Raw genomic sequence first — 22,844 nt, 5'->3', positions numbered from 1 at the left:
TACTCGAGAACTGGCAAATGTGATGAACTGCAATCACACCATCATTGTGCGACATCTGCAAACAATGGGGAAGGTTCAAAGAACAGGTGTATAAAATCACAAAAATATGACCATACCTGCATCTTTGCTTGTTCATCAACAAATGGTCCATGAACAACATCTACTGCTGATGAGAAATTGTGTCTTTATGCTAACATAAGGAAAAGAAAGGAATGGTTCAGCCCAAACAAAGCAGCAGCCCCATACAAAGACGTGCGTGCATCCACAAAAGATAATTTTATGTATTTTATGCATCTGGTGGAACAATGACGATGTAGTGTACTACGAATTGCTTCCCAGTGTAACCACCACTTCTTACGTTTATTGTCGACAACTGAGATGTCTTGCAGATTCAGTCCAAGAAAACCAACCACGAAGAATGCATGAAATTATGCTATTCTGCAGTAACACCTGCCAACATTCTGCTAGATTGACAAAAAGATGCTATACAGGAGTCGGGTTGGCAAGTTATTCCATGTCTACCCTATTCACTTAATCTTACACCCTCAGATTTTCACCTTTTCTATTTTTATCGAATAATCTTCAGCCAACTTCCTTTCTGGATGAAAACATGCTCTGATGATTGTTCGACGAGTTCTGCGTGTCAAAATCACGTCATTTCTACAGTCGCGGAATCAAAAAGTTGCCACAGCATTGGTAGAATATTGCAAATAGTGAAAAAGATTATATTATTCATGAGTAAAGCCTCTCATGTCTATCAGTTGTGTCCACACAACATGTGGAAAAATGCTATGAACTTATGCACCAGCCTAACATATTCTCTCATAAGCAAGGAAGTTGTATGAACTACAACAGACTCTAAATGAACAAAAAATATAGATACTGACATTCCAAAAACCAAGACTGACTTACGAAGAGGCAATGGATTTTGGGAACGACAGGCCCCCCCCCCCCCCTCCCCCCCGGTAATAAAACAGTCAAACAAGTCCCAAAAAACACACTTCTTTTGCAGTCAAGAAAGAGATACTAACCTCCATTTAACGTATGTAAATCCTGTAAACAACCCAGAATTGTGAAAATAAAGCATACAGACTAAGCAAAGCACACATCACTGGAAACACCAGAAGAAATAACATTTCAAATTACACAAGCTCATGTCAAAATCCTATGCACAGATAAGTAAAGAAAGAAAGCACGGGAAAAAATCGGAAAATTCCCAGCACATAACATCAACCAATCAAAAAACAGATGAAGATTACTTGAATACAGGAAATTAAGAAGACACTTACAAAAGGCTTTCGCACACAGCCTTCATCGGCAAAAGAGAAACACACCATTCAAAGACACAAATAAGGACACAGGTCATGCACAACTCCAGCATCTTGGGCAGGAATGCAACTAACACGTGGGATGCATGTAGCAATCTGGAGGGGACGGGGAAGGGGTGGTAGTGTACAGATGGGGAGAGAGAGAAACACTGTCTGGTGGACTGGTTGGGGACTACAATGCCAACATGTGCAGTGTCAGGAAATTGTGCAGCAGGGAGGTGGGGAAAAAAGGAACGAAGAAGGAGAGGAGCGGGCAAAGATGGGCGGGTGCTTTGGCAGAGGGAAGCAAACAAAGATTGTGGGAGACTAGAATGGGGAGGAGATGATATGACAGACTGGATGGATAGAAACTGTTAGGTGAAGGGTGTGGGGACAGTATGTTACCGTAGGTTCGAGGTGGAATAATTACAGGGTGGAGAACTTATTGTAAGGATAACATCCATCTGCGCAGTTCAGAAAAGCTTGTGGTGGATGGGAGGATCTGGGTGGCTTGGTTAATGAAGAAGCCATTGAAATCAATATGTTCAGCTGCATGTTGTGCCACAAGGTGGTCCACTTTGCTCTTGGCCATGGGTTGGCCGTGGCCATTCATCCTGGTGGAGGGCTGGTTGGTAGTGATACCATAATAAAAAGCTATGCAATGATTGCAGCAGAGCAGGTTAATGACATGGCTGCATTCACAGGTGGCCCAACCCCCGATGCGTTAGGAGAAACCTGTGACAGGACTGGAATAGGAAGTGCTGGGTGGGTATATTGGGCAGGTCTTGCACCTGGGTCTTACACAGGGATATGATCCTTGTGGCAAGGGGATAGGGCTGGGTGTAACATTCTGGCAAGGCAGAGGCAATATACGCCTCAGGGTTACATGCAATCACCTACTGAGGGCTTGTGGTCTCTAGGTAAATTGGTTCAGAGGCTCCAGTGAGGTCTAGGTCCTCGGTGGGCACTAAGATCTCCAACTCATCCTCAGAATGGCAACTTGCAGGAAATGGTAGTGTGGTGGCCACTGGGGCTCTTTCTTCTTTACGGTTTTCTTCTTCCTGTCCTCTCACTTCTCTTTTGGTTTCTCTCTGGCTGTGGGCAGTTAGAGTTTTCTCAGGAACCTACGATGATCATGAAGCCACTGGCTGGTGATCCGGCTTCACAGCAGCAGAACCCTTGGAAGGTAGTGTCTGAGGGGACCCCTTCCTTGTGAGAGGAGGTAGAGGAGGCCTTTGCTTCTCTGGCCACAGAGTGGGGACCAATGTCACCAATGGCTGGGGGGAGGGGGGGGGGATCGTGCCCCGAAATAGATGTTATAGAAACAGCGGGAGGAGGAGTGCCCCCAACTATCAGGGGGGCAGCCATAGTCTGGCAGCCCTGGGGGCTCATTTTAAGACGCATAGCTGATGGGGATGCTATTTTCCTAGAGGAAAATGTCATCGTAGCCACAGCATATGAGGATGTCACTTGTACAGTGTTAAGACAGTCGTATTTCTTTTCTGCCTCTGTGAATGTCAGCCTATCCAGGGTCTTATATTCTATTATCTTCCTCTCTTTCTGATAAATGGTGCAGTCCGGTGAACAAGGAGAATGGTGCTCTCTGCAGATGACACAAATGGGAGGGGCACAAGGAATGTTTGTGTGAGACAGGCATTAGCATTCCCAATGTATGGGGGCTGGCGTTATATTGAATGGATATGTGCCCAAATTTCCAGCATTTGAAGCACTGCATAGGGGAGGAACATAGGGTTTAACATCACACCATTAGACCATCACCTTAACCTTTTCAGGCAACGATCATTTTAAAAGGCCAAGATAAGGGCATGGGAAGCAATCCTGTGGTCTTTAGGTCTCCTAAACACACACGACTGATGAAGTGAACACCTTGTCGCTGGGGGTTGGCATGCAATTCGTCATCGGACTGCAAGGGGAGATCTTCTATGGAACATAAACCCTTGGACCACGTTTATACTCGTATAGGGCGTGATGGAGACCAGGACATCACCCAGCTTGGCACAGGTGAGCAATGCACGCGACTGGGCAGGGGATGCTGTTTTTATCAGGACTGACACATTCTGCAGTTTGGATATTCCCACTTCTTCCCCAAACTTGTCCTCTAAGTTCTCAATGAAAAACAGAGGCTTTGTCATCATAAAGGATTCCTCATCTTAGCTTGCACAAACTAAGTATTTACGAGAGTATGCCTCTCCTATGTTCCTTTCATTGTGTAGCCAGGGAAGGGAACAATTTGTGGTCATACCTCTCGGGATTATATTGCACCTTACCTCTCTTAGAGTTTGCTGGAGCCTTTTGACCACCAGCATCAGACAACTGCCCTGATGCTACCCACTCCAATTTGGAGCTCTTCCCATGGGCACCACCTAGTCAGAGCAAAGGCCACAGTGCGATGGCCATTGCCGGGAATCCTGATACCCCAAGAAGATGGGCATTTACTCCTAGGCATACGTGTGGTGTTTGTAGTTCAGGCATCAGTAGTGTGATCCCTGTGTTGCCAGGGGACTACAACCAAGAGGGTACATGATGACCCCCCCCCCCCCCCCCCCCCCGCCATGACAGATTGGCTACCGCATTGGATATTGGGCACAAAAAGATACATTATTATCGTGGGTGCAGGAGATGACAGTGCACAATGGATGTAAAGTATGCACCCCGTAAGACTTCCTTGCCCAAAAAGGTGGATGATGGACGCAATTACATTTCCATTAAAATAGTAGGTACACAAGCTCTCAGGGTATGATGGATACAAGATGCAACACGTAAGGCATCCTTCCCCAAATGGCCCACACTTCTGTAGAATTTGGAAAGTGGAGGTCAAACCCAAAAAGGGGATCATAACTCATTAGTCCAAAAGATAGGATACTCCTTTTAGTTATCTCTTACCACAGGCAAGAATACTGCAGGTCAACTCTGGCCCCAAAGATGCAGAGGAACATCATGATAGGTAATCAAAGTCTTGATGAAGGATGTAGTTCAGTTGTTCCAGCCTGGGGTGGTACTGGGTGATAAAGGGGACACTTCTTTGTGGCTGTTTCTTGGGGATGGTGGGAGCATTGGAGGTGTGAGACTGAAACGGCATGAGACATCTGTTTGTGGATAAGGTCTGGGGGATAGTGCCTGTCTGTGAAGGCCTTGGTGTGACCCTCAGCATGCTTAGCAAGGGAGTTCTTGTCACATACAGCATCCATGGGAGGCCAGGCTGCATGGGAGGGATTTTTTGGTATGAAAGAGATGACAGATGTCTAAATGCAGGAACTGTTGGGGGTTGGTGGGTTTAGTGTGGACAAAGGCACAGATGGAACCATTACGGAGGAGGAGAACAACTTCTAGGAAGGTGGCACACTGTGTTGAGGAAGATCACACAAAGCAGATGGGAGAGAAATATTGAGGTTGTTAAGGAAAGGAGATAGGGTGTCTTGGCCTTGAGTCCAGATCATGAACGGTATTATCAATGAATCTGAACCAGACTAGGGGTTTGACCTTTTGGGAGGCTAGGAACGTTCCTGTAGATAGTCCATAAAAAGACTGGCATAGGAGGTGCCCGGCAAGTGCCCAAGGCTGTGCCGCTGATTTCTTTGTATACCTTTCCTTCAAAGGAGAAGTAGTTGTGGGATATGATAAAGGTAGTAAGGTGTATGAGGAATGGAGTAGTTTGTTTGGAGTCTGAAGGACATTGTTAGGTAGTGTTGAACAGCAGTAAGACCATGGGCATGAGGGATGTTGATGTATAGGGATGTGGCATCAACAGTGACAAGTAAAGATTCAAGAGGTGAAGGGGTGGGGATGGTGGAGAGTCAGTGAAGGAAGTCGTTGGTTTCTTTCATGTGGGAGAGAAGATTACAGGCAACTGGTTGGAGGCATTGGTCAATGAGGGCCGAAATTCTTTCCGTGGGGCACAACAACCAGCCATAATGGGCTATGCAAGATTGTTGGGTTTGTGGATTTTAGGGAGCATGTAGAAGGTGGGTGTGTCATAGTACTGAGGAGGGAAATGGATTCGGGGCGGGGGGGGGGGGGGGGGGGGGGGGGATTTTCTGGGAAGGACCTAAGACCTTAAGCGGGGATTGGAGTTTTTGTTGGACTTCTGGGATGGGATCACTCTGGCAAGGTGGAAGTGTCAGACAATCAACTGAGGGTTTTGGTGGAAAAGTCAACAACAGTATTATGCAAATGTTTTGGCTCTGGATTTGGACTTGGTTGAGAGTTGGTAGGGAGTCTTTGGGAATGTGGGAAGTTAAAAAGGTCAGCTACGCAGGGTGTAGATGCTGTGAGGCATGGATGTGCTGGAATGCTATGGGTAGGATAGGGGCTGGATAGCGCTGCCCCAAAGTGGCAGAAGGATTTCAGTAAGTTGGATAACTTATGGAGGTGGTGTCTGGAATGCTCCTCCTGGTGCTGGAGAGTAAGGGATTCAATTACAGAGATGTGATGTATGGAGTGGGGATTGCACAGGAGTATCTTGTGGAGGTAGGGGAGGTGGTTCTGGGATGCCTGTGGCATGGACATATGTTTTTGCAGTACTAGGTTTGCGATAGCCAGGGATAGACGGAATTGGAAAAGATGTAGGTCACTGGGAAAGGAGGAGTGATATCCAGAGAAAGGAATCTTTTTGGTTAGGCTATTTGGGGGGATTCCATGGTTTAGGGAGCATCTGAGAAGCAGGATGTGAGAATGGGTTTTAGCCAGGGAAAGGTAAACTTTTCTGAACTGGTACAGAAAGATGGAGCAGAGGTCCATTGTGGCAGGAAGGGTGTAAAGGAAACAGGAATGATGCATAAATGGGGCAAATAGGTGTTGATGATTATGAGAGGAGCTAAGTAAGTTTAAAAAAGTGTGAAAAATATTCAAATACACACAGAAACATGCACAGATATGTGAAAATAGGCACAAATACACAAAACATGCAACAATGCATGAAACCATATAAAAATATGCACAAATATGTTAAAACATACACAGGGTGTATACATGGACAAGGAAAAAAAATTCCCGGATTTCCCGGTTAAAAATACACTTTCTCCTGGGTGTAAACATACACTTTCTCCTGGGTGTAAACATACTTTTTCCCTCTTAACTGACAGCACATTATATCTCGGACCTATATTACTTATGAGTTCTTTGAATGATTATGGTTTTATACACGGGAGTACAATTTCCCGGCACTTTAGAAAACTAAACAAAGGGAAAAAAATGCGTTTTGGAAAGATCTTTGATGTGCAGCAACATGTACGCTGCATATTTTTGTATTACGAAAGTATACATTCGAATTCCGCCAAACACTGCATGTTACATTCCAAAGCATTGAAATTGAGATTGCGATGCACTTTTGTAAGCCAGTCATAGCTTATGACACGTGATCTCGCAGCCGATGACAGCGAACATTAAGAGCTTAGGACACGTGATGTAGTCAGCCAATAGCAACATCACTATTAAGTAGCGCGAACACACAAACAGAAAAAGTTAATGGTTTAAATTAATATACATAGTGTAGCTACAGGAAACGCAAAGCTTTCACATACAATGTTGGTCTTTTATGCGTGTATAAGCTTTCACACGAAAAGTTGGTCTTTTATGCGCGTATTACAATTTAAGATTTATCAAAAAACAAAGATGATGTGACTTACCAAACGAAAGCGCTGGCAGGTCGAAAGACACACAAACATACACACAAAATTCAAGCTTTCGCAACAAACTGTTGCCACATCAGGAAAGAGGGAAGGAGAGGGAAAGACAAAAGGATGTGGGTTTTAAGGGAGAGGGTAAGGAGTCATTCCAGTCCCGGGAGCGGAAAGACTTACCTTAGGGGGAAAAAAGGACGGGTATACACTCGCGCACACACACACATATCCATCCACACATATACAGACACAAGCAAACATATTTAAAGACCATATGTCTGCTTGTGTCTGTATATGTGTGGATGGATATGTGTGTGTGTGCGAGTGTATAGCCGTCCTTTTTCCCCCTAAGGTAAGTCTTTCCATCCTGGGATTGGAATGACTCCTTACCCTCTCCCTTAACACCCACATCCTTTCGTCTTTCCCTCTCCTTCCCTCTTTCCTGATGAGGCAACAGTTTGTTGCGAAAGCTTGAATTTTGTGTGTATGTTTGTGTGTCTTTCGACCTGCCAGCACTTTCGTTTGGTAAGTCACATCATCTTTGTTTTTTGATAAATTTTTCCCACGTGGATTGTTTCCCTCTATTATATTACAATTTAAGATATATCACATAAATGTGCCAGTAAAATTTTTAATAACGACAGAAATGTTAGATCTTCTGGCCTCGAAATTCATCTAAATGGCTTGTCATCAAAGAGTTGATTTTTAAATGAGAGTCAAACGCTCTGTGATTTACGAAATTTATCATACATTATCGCACATAGCTCCGTTGTAACTGCCAGAATAGTACTTTGATGGTAACGCTTTTCAAACCACCATTTGGAGTATTTTCCCATGGCCTGTCAAAAATAGGTTCATTTCTGCAGTTGCCAGAGAGCGCCAGATGACAGGCGTCACCGCGCTTGCGCAGCTACGATGTCGTAGGGAGCCCGTCTGTTTGTATGAGTAAAACATTAAAAGATCGTACATTATGTCATAAAGAAACAAGACATCATAAGATACTCCAAGAGCATCGGAATTTCGTGACCCATACTAAAATGTGCACATTTAAAGTGCACATTCGTATGTCCAGATTCCCAGTTAAGTAGGCCAGGACCTGATATTAAGCTTTTCAATGTGGTTTTCGGGATGTAAATTTTCTTGGAGTACCAGTACTGGGTTATCTCATGTTTGGTTCTTTATTATGGCATAATGCCATAAGTGCTAGAAGTTGAAAACGTGCACTTGAAATGCAGTGAACAGTGTGTGGAATTAAACACTTCATTTCATTTATATTGTCTGCCTCAGTAGAAAAGATTAATAAAAGAAAATTTCTTTAGCAAACCGAGGCAATTAGTGCTTGACTGTCATGAAGGTGGAAATAAAATAAAATCTGCAACTAATAACATATTTTAGCCTTCTGTAATTATGTGAATGTATTTTAACTCACTTGATAGTTCCCAGCCACAGAAATCTGTTTTGTTTTCATTTGACATGAGAGCAGTAAATGAAGAGGAAACAGCAAAATCACTAAATGTAAACACGTGTCACGTGGAGACTACCCACTTCCCCACTGTACCTCGGACTGCTTTGCGCATCAGCCGTGGATCTACGATATTTCCGAACCGGGGCAATACCCCACCCCTCCCTCGAGTGTTTGAGATAGGACGTCAATAATTTTTTAAAAATTGAATTTTCAAAAATATGTTCATTTTGTAGTGCACATCTTTCTGAAGAGTCTCATGCATAAAACATATGTGTTCGAGGAAATGTAAGACATGTTATTTGGTCAAAAGTGTGCCAAAAGGCAGTGCCTCGCCTCCTCACACAGCATTCTTCTATTGCACATCACTGTACTTCACTCTGTGGAATTGGAATGTGTATATGTTGTAATGGATGCCATCAAACCATATTCAGGACAGTGGAAATTGAAAAGTCCTGTGGTGCCTCTCCTGCTTACAATTGGCCGATTTGACATCCTGTCCCTCTTTTTCTTTTTTTTTTTTAATAAGAACTCTTCAGAAAATTTGCACTCATTATTCCATATCAACTAACAACTTGCTGCTTTGTGTGACATAAAATTAAATCTAGGATACATAAACCCAGAAAAGACATGAGACAAACAAGGCAATACACATTTCTTCAATCCCTAGCTCCTAGAATTTTTTGCTCTCTAATCCTGCTACAGCTTTACATGGCGTGCTTTCCTTTCTGTGAAAGAATCTATTATCTCATCGAAGTTCATCAAACGTTTTGCTACGTGAAAAGTCGAAATGTCGTTGTCTAATACTGAAAAAGCTGTTAATGCAAATAGGACCCAAGACTGATGACGTTTCCCAATCTGATTACGTCTATTTTGTCACTGTATGCTAGATAAAACAAAATAGACCTTTCTAATACTGCAACAATTGTAATACAAATGTAATAAACGAGACTGTTTTGGCACAAACGGTCCTTTTTCTAATGACAGAATATAATTCACAAAGTACTAATATCAAATGTGTATTAGGCCCACTACAGGCAAAAAGCTTTACATTAGGAAATAGTTTCATGCTTCATTCACATGCTCCAGTTTCTCAAGTATGAGATCGAAAAGCAGTAGTACGAAATTTTTATACAATCTTGGAATCATCATATTGTTCCATAATTTGTGTGATGTCCCTGTTTCTTCTCCTTCCTTGCTCTAACAAACAGCCTTGTTATCACTAATTCTGTAACTATTCCTGCCAATGTCAAAGCTTATTCGCAGGTTAACTCCACTAGCTCTGCCAGAATCACTGTTTTAGTTATCCTGCATTGCTACAATTTCGTACAACGCATTTTCCGCGCTTCTTCCAGAATAGAACTTAAAGAGGATGCTAGCTGGGTACTGTACAACTGGCCCTTACCAGTACAGCGATCTGGCCAAAAATTTTCTGGCAAAATTTCATTTTCTTGGATACACCGAGAAGGTAATAAATAATCTTTCTTACTTTTTATTTGTTTATTTCCACTCCTATAGTCTGAATCTATGGATTTAGCTAGTAATTATAACAACACTATCATTCACAAACCTGGTCAACCACACAATCAGACAGCGGTTGGCATTCATCCATTCAGCCTTACTCCACTCAGCTCGTATAGCCAGCCCTTTTTGTCTGTAGGAAAGTTTGTTCCTACAAGCGACAAGGATTCCCCTGACAGAGACATCATGTACACTATGCACACATTCACAAATCAACTTACGAATCATTCAGAAATCAACTTAGAATGTGTTCAAAAACCATTAGGGGTGCGTTTCAAAGTCATATGAATAATTGATAGACTAATGTGTGCTGGATGCTAGTTGCTTTGTGAAACAAGGTTTTTTCCCTCAAGAGTACGAATTTGCCCCCCACCCCCCTCCTAGATCTGGGCCTGCTACGCATGCAAGAATCTGGCAGCTTGGGCATGCCAGTAAAATTTATCCCAGTAGCATGTAGCTGCTTGCTGCGACTGCTTACACAGCCAACAGCTACATTTCTGTAGCCAGAAGCGGGAGAAGGTAATACTCAACTGCGCATGCACATCATCTCGCTCATAACTGCTAAAATGAATCTAATGTAAACAGTTGTGACGTCATGCTCATCGGAGGCAATTTGTTACGGAACATTGCCTAGTCTTCCTTTGACACATTTTGCTGTTGGCAGACACTTGTATGAGCACTGTGTTTTGTTGCTGTATATGGCACATTTCCTTCGCAATTTAAGTTTTATTTTCGTTTTTCTCTGTCTGTCTCTGTCTGTCTTACCAGTCAAAATTACAAAAATTTAACTGAAAACAAAAACAATGAAAAATTCCCGGAATTCTAAAACATTCCCGTTTCTCCCGGATGAAAAAATTCCAGGGTTTTCCCGGATCTCGTGGGTCATTTATACCCTGATACAGAAACATGGGAGAAAAGAAATGATGGCGTATGGGAGTGCGTGCATGCGCGTGTGCGTGTGTGTGTGTTTTGAAGATAAGGGACGAGGGGTGGGCAGGGGATGGGTTAGGTTGAGGATCAAAAGTTCATGTGTCACGGGCAGTGTGGAAAATAGAATGCTAAAGTATGTCCGGATGAGGGATGAGGTGGGGTTAATAGGAAAGAGGAAAAATTTGCGAGTATCAGATTCTGCATCAATAATCCACACGGTCACAAAGTCTGTGCTGTACACAGAAATCGTTGATACAGTGTGGCTTGGAAGAAGATGCCGTTTGGAAGGCAGTGAATAAATATAAGAAGAATGGACACTGAAAAGAGTAATGTTACAGAGAAGCTTAAGAAAGGAAAACTTCACAGGGTTGTGGGATGGAAGGAAAGCCATTTGGCAAATTCAAACACTGGAAACTCCAGATAGGAATATAAACAATGTAGGAAAAGATACATTGCTACTTACTGTAAAGAAGACATGTTAAGTTGCAGATAGGAACACTTATGAGACACTTACATAAGCTTTTGGCCACAGCCTTCATCAGCAAAGAGAAACACACACTACTCATACACACAAGCAAGCACACCTCATGCACACATGGCCACCAACACCAGTATCTCGGTCCAGAATGCAACTATCATGTTGGATGCAAGCAGCAACCTGGAGGGATTGGGAAGGGGAAAGGATAGTTATGTATAGGTACATTTGTTTGTTTTCTTCTAGGGCACAAAACAGCTGAGGTCATATGCACCCACGTCAGATACTCAGAACATTAATACGAAAAAGAAGATAAAAGTGACTATGCGTTAAGCCTAATGGACAGAAAGAAAGGGAGCTAAGAAAAAGGCCTTCCTCTTGGAGAAAGGTCCAGAATATACACTGTAGAGACAATGGAGGTCCCGACCTAAAGATTAAATATCCTTCGCCATATTGCTATGACAGATAAAAAGTAATCTGCGGTTGACAGTCAGCACGTCATTCACTAAAATAGCCGATAACTCAGACAGCAAACATACATTACAACATAAGTGGTTAAAAAAGGGCATTTGGTCAGGAAATGGTGAACTGTCAAAGGTTGATGACAATGAGTAAGAAGTGGTGGGGATCATCACTTAAAAAATGGTGATGGCTAAAACAACAGTGCCCAATACGCAACCTAGCTAAAATGATCTTGCGCTGAGAGGGCTAAGAGGAGGTCGGCCAAGCCGCTGCGTGAGGTTTAATTCTCTGGAGCTTATTTCTATGAAGAGAAGACCAATGGTGATGCCAAAGTGACACTACTTGCTGATAGACAGTATCACAGAGATCACTGGAAGGAACAAAAGAATTAGCAGGTTGAGGTAGGAGGACTGCAGACTTGGCAGAAGAGTCAGCAACCTAGTTTCCTGTCAGCCCGAAATGACCAGGAACCACATGAACATCACAGTGGCTCTCTAAAGAGTGAGCAAGTGGAAGCTTTCTTGGACCCATTGCAGTAAGTGATGGACTGTGTACAGCACACAAAGGCTCTGAAGGGCACTGAGAAAATCACAGCAGATAACATAACTGAAAAGCCTGTGTCATGGCTGTACTGCGTGGCCTGATACAAGACGAAGAGCTCTGCTGTAAATACTGCTGTAAATACTGAGCAGTGTTCCGGAAGCTGATACCAAAAATTGTACCAATGACTAAGGCATACTCAACACCACAATCAGTCCAAGAGCGACCAGTGTAGTTTCCTTAGGAAGCAAACAAAGTCCAATGTCAAAACAGGCCACCACATGAGCCAGGGTGGTGAATGGTTTACTTCCATCAGGAAAGTGGCAGGTAGCGTGAAGTTAAGCTGCCGAAGCAATAGCCGAAAGTGAACTCAAGGAAGTAGCAGAGGAGGAGGACGCGGCTCATACTGGCAGACAAAGGAGTCATCGAAGAAGGGGTTATAGCATGGGTGACTGGGCATGGCAGACAAACAGTATGCGTATTTGCTGAGGGGAACATCACCCTCGGTATGACATTGGTAGTTAGGCAGCTTTTGCACAGGGACTACACCTGGGCTAGTGTAAAAGGTGCCAGTCGCCAAATGGATTCCATGTGTTGGATTGTATTTAGATGACATAAGATGCATGGACGTGCAGATGCATAAACGAAATACCAATATTCTTGTTTCGAATGGACCAGGAATCAGTACAAATGGAGGAGGGTGGACTGATCTGCTCCCCACGGAGTACCGCTTAGGACTCGTAGGACACTGATGGACGGTGTACAGCGGGTGACCAGGTAAACACATGGGAGGACCAAGAAAGTTTTCTACCAAGAGTGAGCCCCAGAGTTTTATAGTTTTAGCGAATGGAAGAGTGACACGCCCAAGACATAAAGATGGTGGGAGAAACCCACTGATCCACCAAAGATTCATACACACAGTTTTGTCAGTGGAAAAGTGAAAGCCAGTGTTGACTCTATACAAGTAACGATTGAGACATTGCTGAAGATGCCACTCAAGAAGTCAAGTCCATGGAAAACTGCAATAGATCGCAAATTCGGCGACAAAAAGGCAGCCGTTTTCCTGGATAAAAGTGTCCAAAAAGGCAGAACCCATACATATACTGAAAATCTTGTCTTTTAAAAATTCCTGAAGCAAACAGAGCACAGAGCAGGTGTCGTAAGTTTTCTCCAAATCAAAAACCGTGGCTACAGTATGGAATTTCCACAGAAAACCATTCATGACATGGGTTGTCATGGTCAATTGCAGAATGGCACACTTGAAATCAACATTGTGGCATGATTAGCATATTGCAAGACTTTAGCCAGCCACCAGACTTGCATGAATCATACATTCCATCACCTTGCAAACACAGCTGGTGAGAGAAATGGGATGGCAGCTAGAAGGAAGGTGTTTGTCCTTACTAAGTTTAGGTATGTGTATGACAGTGCCTTCATGCCAGCACTTGGGAAAATGTGCCATCTGCCGAGATGTGATTGTAAATATGAAGAAGAAAGTGCTTGCCCACAAGAGAAAGGGGCTGCAACATCTGAATGTGAATGTTATCCGGCCTGGGATAGAAGATCAGGATGAAGTGAGAGGTTGCTTTAGTTCCCTCATAGTAAAGGCAGCATTGCAACATTCACAGTTCTGAGAGGAGAAGGGTATCACCCGAGCTGCCTCCACTCGTTTACAATGGAGGCAGACAGGGTGACAATGGGTGGAGTTCGAAATCTCTGCAAAATATTCGCCTGAGGTGCTGGAGATCACAGATTCCACAATAACATTTTCTGCTACGGTCAGGCAGCAAATTGGGGCATGGACCTTGGTCCAAGAGAGGCGTCGGAGGCTGGTCCACATGAAGGAAGAGGGAGTGGAACTAGTAAATGAAATCCAGCTAGCTTTTTTGCTATCCCGCAGAATGTGACGTCACTGTGCACACAACTGTTTATAATGAACACAGTTTGCCATCGAAGGATGATGGTTAAAAGCACGGAGAGCATGTCTCCACATGTAAGTTATGTCAAAGCATGCCTCAGTCCACAAAGGAACCAGGACACAGAGGGGTAAGGATGAAGTGTGAGGAATGGAACGTTCTGTGGTGGTAAGGATAACACTTTTAATGTGTTCTACCTGGTCATTACCACTGGGGTAATGTCATCCACCGAAGGTCCCAGGGAGGAGCAAAGCCTCCAGTTGGCCTTATAAATCTGCGAAGTGGGATTACACAAAGGTGGGGTAGGAGTCAGCAAATGGATAGCACACGGGAAATGGTTGCTCGAGTACAGGTCAGGGAGAATGGACCACATGAGAGGACAGTCAAGCTGGGCAGTGCAGAACTAGAGGTCCAAATGGGAATAGGTGTGCTTGGAGTCTGAAAAGAATGTGGGTGATCCAGTGTTATGGCATATAAGGTCAAGCTGAATGAGAAGGTCAGCCAACATGGCACCTTTTGGACAGGTTCTGGAAGAGTCCCAAAGGGGATGGTGTGCATTAAAGTCGCTGGGCAGCAGAAAGGAGTGAGGTAGCTAATCAAATAGATAGTCTGCCTTGGTGAGACCGAATGGCAGAGGGATGTAGACATTTAGACATTAAAATGAGAAAACGTGAAGCAAGGAAGGAAAATGCAGACTACAGCAGCTCACAGCTGCGTACTGAGTGAGATGGTCTGACTATGAACATCATCTCGGATGAGCAGCAAGATTTCCCCATGAGATGGACTGCTGTCCTCAGAAGGGGTCAAAGCGGACTGGAAAGAAATACAAAAAGTCAAAGTTGTCACAAGGATGCTATTTTGTTTCCCAGAGGCAGAAAACAAGTGGATGCTGCGGTTCCAAGAGCAGCCATAATTCTTCCTTGTTGGATCTACTGCTGCAAACATTTTATTTGAGGAGAGTCATGATGGAGAAAGTGGAAACTTTTCTACATCAGTAAAGAGATTCTGAAAAGAACCAATGATATATGTATCATTATCAGTCTCATATTTTGTGTGTACTGCATACTATTTGACTCCTACTCTAACAAGTAGAGTAATAGCTAAGGTAAAGCTGTCATATGCCTGAAGGTTGGTTTCAACTAGGCATAGTCCTATTGGAGGTCTTATACCACTGCCTTGCTTTGACATTTGAACTGACTGACCCAGCCAGTTACAGGTGGACCTACAATGTAAATGCACTCTCAACCACAGAGCAAATCAGCATTTTTCATGTCAACAAACATAATACACATATTTACATATCATCGTAGATAATACATCACAGTTTGAGAAGAAGAGTGATATACGTAACTACAACAAACATTTTTTGATAATTTTTCCCAGTAATATTATAAGTCTGACAGTAGTGAAGCAAGTTTTAAACCTAATTTAAAATCATTTCTCCTGGACAATTCCTTCTATCCCATTGATGAATTTCTACTTCAAAACTAGTAGCCAGTGAGAGAGAGAGAGAGAGAGAGAGAGAGAGAGAGAGAGAGAGAGAGAGAGAGAGAGAGAGTAGTTGCTCAAGTAGGACTAAAAATAAAAAAAAGTGTTCATTAATGTTAACACTATTCATGTATACATATTATATGTTGTTGTTGTGGTCTTCAGTCCTGAGACTGGTTTGATGCAGACATATTATCTAAAATGACTATTTCCACATCATTTCAATAACAAGAATCATTCACATGATCTATGGAACATGTAATTAACAAAGTACAGTGGTATGGTCCGAATAAGTACTTACTGCAAATGGTACCCCCCCCCCCCCCCCCCCCCTACTCTATGCTTGGCTGTACTGCACCAGGCCAATTATCTGCTACATGATTGTGGACTGTTTATAAATCTATGGGAACTATAATTGTTCTGAAATTTCATCAATAACTGAAGAATAAAGTTGTCATAATATTTAAATTTGAATACTAATAACAGAGTAACATACAATGAAAGTTTAAGGAAAAAAAACTGTGATCACAAATTTGCCTCCTGCAATTCTGATGAAACATGCACTCATCATTAGGACTAAAAACTGACTGACAACTTTGTTTTATCATGACAACCTTGACTCTTGTCTATAAGGGTTCCTTCGGGAATTTCATACACTTGGCAAGCCTTGTTAATGCTTACTTTTCTGTTATATAAAACTTCTGTAAGATCCAGTTGTAAAACTTCCAGGCTACATTTCTTCAATTTACCTGATCAGCATTTGTATACATGTGGAATTTTCACGACAATACTTACGATTTCAGCAGTATGACACAACAAAACAGAATTGCGACCTACATGACAAATTCACACATTAACGTACAAATACCGGCAACAATGACTTCCTTATTCCACCACCAGACTGTTACCAACAACTGTTGCTGTCGCCAATGTGTCACACTGTTGCTGCATTCATTGGGTTACATGACATACATAAGACCTAGACATGCGAATTGTTTTATGCCAGTCGCTGAATTAATGTTTTGCTCATTAAAAAAGTTTAAAAATCACTCCTGAAAAAGTTGAACATTCAGCCAAGGCTCTGAGCAGTGTACATTTAGCCACTGCCACAAATTAAGAACTTTTGTAGTGAATATGATAACTAAAATAAAAGCACTTCCATCACCAATGTTTTGTTGTTTAACATAAAACATTTATTTTTATTTTTTGGTCAACTTCATCACAGTGATCAACTTTACCCTATTTGACAGTACTTTGACTTGTTCCACATCCTTAACATTTGGACACCATGCCCAAGCATAGCTTGGGCCACAACTTTGTGTTAAAAAGGCTGCACCCAAGTGTAATTAGGGTTGCAATTTTCTCGATGCACGAGCACCTATTGCTCAAAAGCTGCACTTATTTCATGTGAGAACAATGTTTAGGCATCTTGCTATATGTCCCTCAACTGGTGATGCCGACTGTGGTCAGTTTCAAGGACTATTTTGAAAGAAACATTAGCAAACAAAACAGCTGCTGTTGTGAATGGATGAGCTGCTGTGATCTCATTGACGTAACTTCGTATGTGTACTTGTTAGGTTCCACAGTGTGATGTAATTCTGATACAAATATGTTATGTTTGTTGAGTGAGCAAGAAATTTTGGATCCTCAAGAGGGGGGAAACTGCTCACTAACTCACATCATACGTCTTTCCTGGAAGGATATTATACTTTCTGATGTCATTATTTTCAAATAACACACACACAAAATTGCATGCATGTGTGTGTGTCCTAGATTGTCAAAGGATTTATTGTCAAAGCTGGCAAGCTTTATTTCTCTTTTGTGTTTGCCTGCCGATGACTTAACATTTCTGCTATTTCATGAGTGGTATACACTACTCCAAAATTATTTACATTCTGCCAGATCTTTCCTTATAGTATTTACATAATTAAAATAATGCATAAAATTTTGCCTGCTACACACATTTTTTTTTCTGTAGAAGGAAATAGTATCTAATCATTGAAGCAATAAAAGAGACAAATTACAGGGACAGCCATTGAATCACACAAAGCATATCACACAAAGACATGAGAGAATATATTCATGTGGGAGGAAAACGTAGCTTATCAGAGAAGAGGTAAAATACACCCTTTCAGATAGCTCATTTCGGATGCGTATAGCATGCAACATTCTATTTGCACACAAAGATATATACATGTTGCAATTAATTTATTTTGAACGACTTACATAAATTCTATTTACAAGTATATATTCAATCATGTCCCTCTGTTCATAGTATAGGATTTGTATCAGGATGATCAAAAACAACAGTAATGTAATGACAGTGATTTTAATTTAGATTTGTTGCTTACCCGTCCTTTCTTATCGACATCCTATTACACTTTCAATAAACATTTCTAATTGTGTTTCCTCTTTCCTTTTTTTTCCTTAATTTGAAACCCTTCCAGTATTTCTCTTTCCTGCTATCACATTGATGACATAACAATTTTTCACACTAATGTATGATGACCTAATGTTTAGAGCAGGTAAATGTCAAGACTACAAATAGAAAGCTCTAATATACAAATCTCAGCCAGCCATGGGATTTCTCCCTCTCACTTTTTGCTTCTCCCCCCTTTGACAATGATTTCTACATGAAAAATGTCAAGTTGTAAGTTGATAAATAAGCAATTTAAGGTAAATAAATAATAATTACATTCAACACATATGACTAGTACAGGCAAACAACATTAAATAGCTTATAAAGTTCATAACTGAATAAATGAACATAATACCTGCGGTATCTCTTCTTTGGTGGAGATCTGCTCTTTGACTTCCGGCTTATCACAGGAGAGGGTGATTTGGAACGTTCCCGCAGACCACCTTGAATCTCTTCCTCCTTTTTCTTTCGGGCTGCATTCTTGGCTCGATAATATTCATAAAGTCCGAGTTTCTCCCAGCCTTCGCTGTCAATAATCCGTCTGAATAGAGTTAGCATTTCACAAGCACATAAAAGTATTCAGTACAGGAATATAAAATGTCATGCACATGAATCTATATTATCGAAATCAGATTAATTTCAACATGAAAATATGTAGTAGTCAGAAAGCTAGAGCTTTATGAGTTATTAAGGATTCACATACATTAATTGCAAGCATAATTTTGTATATTTTCCTATATATTGCTTTGTAAATGACTTAATAATACACACTCTTGCATCCTTTATTCCAGTATTATTTTAGCTTTCAATTATGTCAAAGACAAAGGAAGTATAGAAATTTTATCTTAGTCCCTACAAACATTTTTATTTATTAAATTCACGGAATTTTGAAACTTATCATGTACAACATATTTTCATTCTTAGGGTACTTTTTTCCTTATGTCATTAGAGGGAAATGCATTGTTATCTTTGCAATAACAGCATGTGGTTCTCATTCTCTCTATTTCTCTCCTTCCTAATATAAGAAACTGGGTACTCTGGGTAATACTGTTTGAGATTTCTCCAATGCAGTAGCTGTTTGAAGGTTCCTAGTCACCGTGTTGGATGCTATTATGTGAACAACAGCATGTGCAGAAGTTTCAAGCTCACAAAAGTTTAGCTTACCAAACAATAACATATATACAATCATCATAAGGCGGATAGTCGTCTTCGGTTCATTGGTAAAATTTTGGGAAGATTAGGTTCATCTGTAAAGGAGACCATTTGTAAAACACTAGTACGACCTATTTTTGAGTACTGCTCGAGCATTTGAGATTCCTATCAGGTCGGATTGAGGGAGGACATAGACAGACACAAGCAGACATTTCTCCTTCCTTCTTTCCTAATGAAGTAACCGTTGGTTGCGAAAGCTTGAATTTTGTGTGTGTGTGTGTGTGTGTGTGTGTGTCTGTGTGGATGGATATGTGTGTGTATGCGAGTGTATACCTGTCCTTTTTTCCCCCCTAAGGTAAGTCTTTCCGCTCCCGGGATTGGAATGACTCCTTACCCTCTCCCTTAAAACCCACATCCTTTCGTCTTTCCTTCTCCTTCCCTCTTTCCTGATGAAGCAACTGTTGGTTGCGAAAGCTTGAATTTTGTGTGTATGTTTGTGTTTGTTTGTGTGTCTATCAACCTGCCAGCGCTTTCGTTTGGTAAGTCACATTATCTTTGGTTTTAGATGTATGTATGTAAATGTAGATACTAAGAATCAGGATTTGAAGTAATCAATCAATGAAAATAATGAAAATATTAGGATGTTTCAAGAGTGATCACAATAATAAACCATCCAATGCTTCATTATTTATAGTATTCAGTAAATTACAAATTCATTTGTAATTCAAACGTTGTCTATACATGGGGGTAAAAAAAAAAAAAAAAAAAAAATTTTTTTATTGTTTACAAAACAACCTTATCTGCTTCAAAATACTCCCCATTACAACTAATACATTTGTCCCAACAGTGCTTCCTCTGTTCAAAACATTTTTTGTAATCATCTTTAGAAATGGCTGACAGCTTGTACCTAGTTTTTTTCCTTGACTTCTTCATCGCTGTCAAATCAGTGTCCTTTCATGCCCCTTTTCATGCATGTAAATAAGAAAAGTCACACGTAGCCAGGTCAGGGTTGGGTTCGGTTGGGTTGTTTTAGGCGAGGAGACCAGACAGCAAGGTCATTGGTCTCATCAGATTAGGGAAGGATGGGGAAGGAAGTCAGCCATGCCCTTTCAAAGGAACCATCTCAGCATTTGCCTGGAGCGATTTAGGGAAATTACGGAAAACCTAAATCAGGATGGTTGGATGCAGGATTGAACTGCCATCCTCCCGAATGCAAGTCCAATGTCCAGGTCTGGCAAGTACGGCGCGTAAGGCAGTGGAACCACGCCATTTTTAGCCAAAAACTGTCTAACAGAGATGGCTGTGTGTGCAGGTGCATTGTCATGATGGAAGTACCAGTCTCCTGCCCGCCAAAAACCGGGTCTTTTCTGACTAACACTATTGAACAATCCTCTTAAAACTTCCAAATAAAAGGCTTCATTGACAATCTGACCTGGGGGAGCAAACTCTGAAAGAAGTATGCCCTTGGCATCAAAAACGTAAATCAGTATTGTTATGCTTGGTTTGACTTGACGACATTTTTTTAGATGGGGTGATGATGATGTCTTCCACTGGCTTGACTGTTGTTTTGTTTCTGCATTGTAACCATAGCACCATGACTCATCACCAGTAATGACCTTTGACAGAAAATCTGGATCAGTTTCAAGCTTATGCTTCAAAGCACGACATGTTTCAAATCAACATTTCATTCGATTGTCAGTCAGAACTTGAGGAACAAACTAGGCAGCAACCCTTTTCATCCCCAAATCTTCTGTTAAAATTTGCTCGACAGAGCTCCAAAATAACCCACTAATCTCTGATAATTGATAAATTGTCTGTTGATGGTCTGTGAGCACAACCTCTTGAAATATTTCAATATTTTCTTTGATTCAGGCGGTTGATGGATGTCCAGAACGAGGTTTGTCATCAACCAACATGTTGCCATTTTTAAATCAAGCAAACCACTCATACACTTGACCTTTTCCCACCACATCATCTTTGTAAGCTGTTTTCAACATTAAAACAATTTCACCTACATTTTTACTGAGCAGAAAACAAAATTTCACAACTGTGCATTGTTCACTTCAGCTGGCCATAATAAAAAACAAAACAAGAGCAAACAGTGCTCGCAAAAATAATCACAGCAGATGAACAGAACAAGCCTGGTCGACAATACAGGTGGCACTAAACTGGCAATGAGTTGTGCTATAAATGCCTAGCGGCAGAAATGTGTACCACACAAGCTCCATCTGTGGCAAAGCTATTCCAGCTTTTTTTTGGGTACCTCCTTGTACATTACAAAAACGATACTGTTCACAAGACAAGTTACTAACAATTCAGTGTCTCTACATGTGACACACATAAGACTGATGTCCAAGAAAACTATTAGTTAATTATAATGCAGTCACAAACAGGATGTGAAACTGAATAATAATAATAATAAATCCAAAGAACTTGTTGAGGTTCTTATCTCAATTTATAACATGGTTTTGTTTTCAGCACTCAACAACATGGTTATTTGCACTCTTAAACGTAAATCACGAAAACCTTATCTGTTTTTCATATGTCTAGCACAAAATCATGTTCATTGCACCAAAAAACTGAAACAGCTGCCACAGACTTTGCATTAAAAACGACTATTTAAAAATTAATACAAAAACAGAGCAAAATACTAAAAAATAAACTCTCAAACATGTGGTTTCCTGATCAGTTATATAAGATGTGGATGAGCGCGCGCATGCCCACTCACACACACACACACGCACGCACGCACGCACGCACGCAGGGGGGAGAGGAGGAGGGGTGGGAGACAGGGCGAGAGGGGGAGGAGAGAGGGAGGGAAGAGGGAGGGAGGGGCGGGGGAGGGAGGGAGGGGGGGGGAGAGAGAGAGAGAGAGAGAGAGAGAGAGAGAGAGAGAGAGAGAGAGAGAGAGAGAGAGGATATATTGTGCTGTCTGATTATATGTAGTAATGACACACAGCACTCCTCCTTAAATTATTCTGACAGATGTATGTACTATAGTGACAAACACTGAATGATTGACAGAGTTTGTAGTGTTTCGAGAATTTCCACATAAATTCTAGAACCACTAGGCCTTCCACCGTCTTGAACACATGATATTTTAGATGTGAGTGGGAGAAAGGAACCCTACCTACTGCGTGTCACGTGTCTGTGCGTGCAGGTGTGAAATCAGTCGCGAGCCTAAGGTCGACGCGGCAGCTGAACGGCACTGAGAAGTACTTGTCGAGCGATCCATGGAAGTCGTAGTGAAAGCACACAGAAGAACCAAGGAACTTCTGTGTTATTCTGTGCTGTTTATAATTGTGACTACTGTTAGTGACTAAAGAACAACTGAGATTCGGAATTGTGAATAAACTTTTATCTTGGGTTTGCTGGAGGCAAGACGTATTTTACGATTTGTTTGTAATAGTGTTATGGTTGCTAAGCCAACTCTTTGCTAAATGTACTTAAATCTCTTTCTAATGTGAGACGATGCGAGTGACTTACAAGAAGACTAACGTTTATGTGCGAAGTGTGAATTTTGTTCTTTATGA

The 22,844-nt window shown here is 41.6% G+C and overlaps 1 protein-coding gene across 4 annotated transcripts in view; it reads right to left on the bottom strand.

Annotated features, from left to right (window-relative positions):
- LOC126477483 (calcium homeostasis endoplasmic reticulum protein) overlaps window positions 1–22,844 on the bottom strand; it is a 352,133-nt gene that overhangs the window by 71,693 nt on the left and 257,596 nt on the right. For 3 of the 4 annotated variants that reach the window (XM_050103620.1, XM_050103623.1, XM_050103622.1), the window contains one exon: window positions 18,515–18,700. In XM_050103620.1, the coding sequence (XP_049959577.1) occupies window positions 18,515–18,700 (186 nt within the window). The remainder of the gene's footprint in view (window positions 1–18,514; window positions 18,701–22,844) is intronic. The other variant, XM_050103621.1, reaches the window with a different exon arrangement.

The sequence above is a fragment of the Schistocerca serialis genome, chromosome 1 (assembly GCF_023864345.2).
Source record: "Schistocerca serialis cubense isolate TAMUIC-IGC-003099 chromosome 1, iqSchSeri2.2, whole genome shotgun sequence".
Lineage (NCBI taxonomy): Eukaryota > Metazoa > Arthropoda > Insecta > Orthoptera > Acrididae > Schistocerca > Schistocerca serialis.
This window is presented reverse-complemented; position numbering and strand designations above follow the sequence as displayed.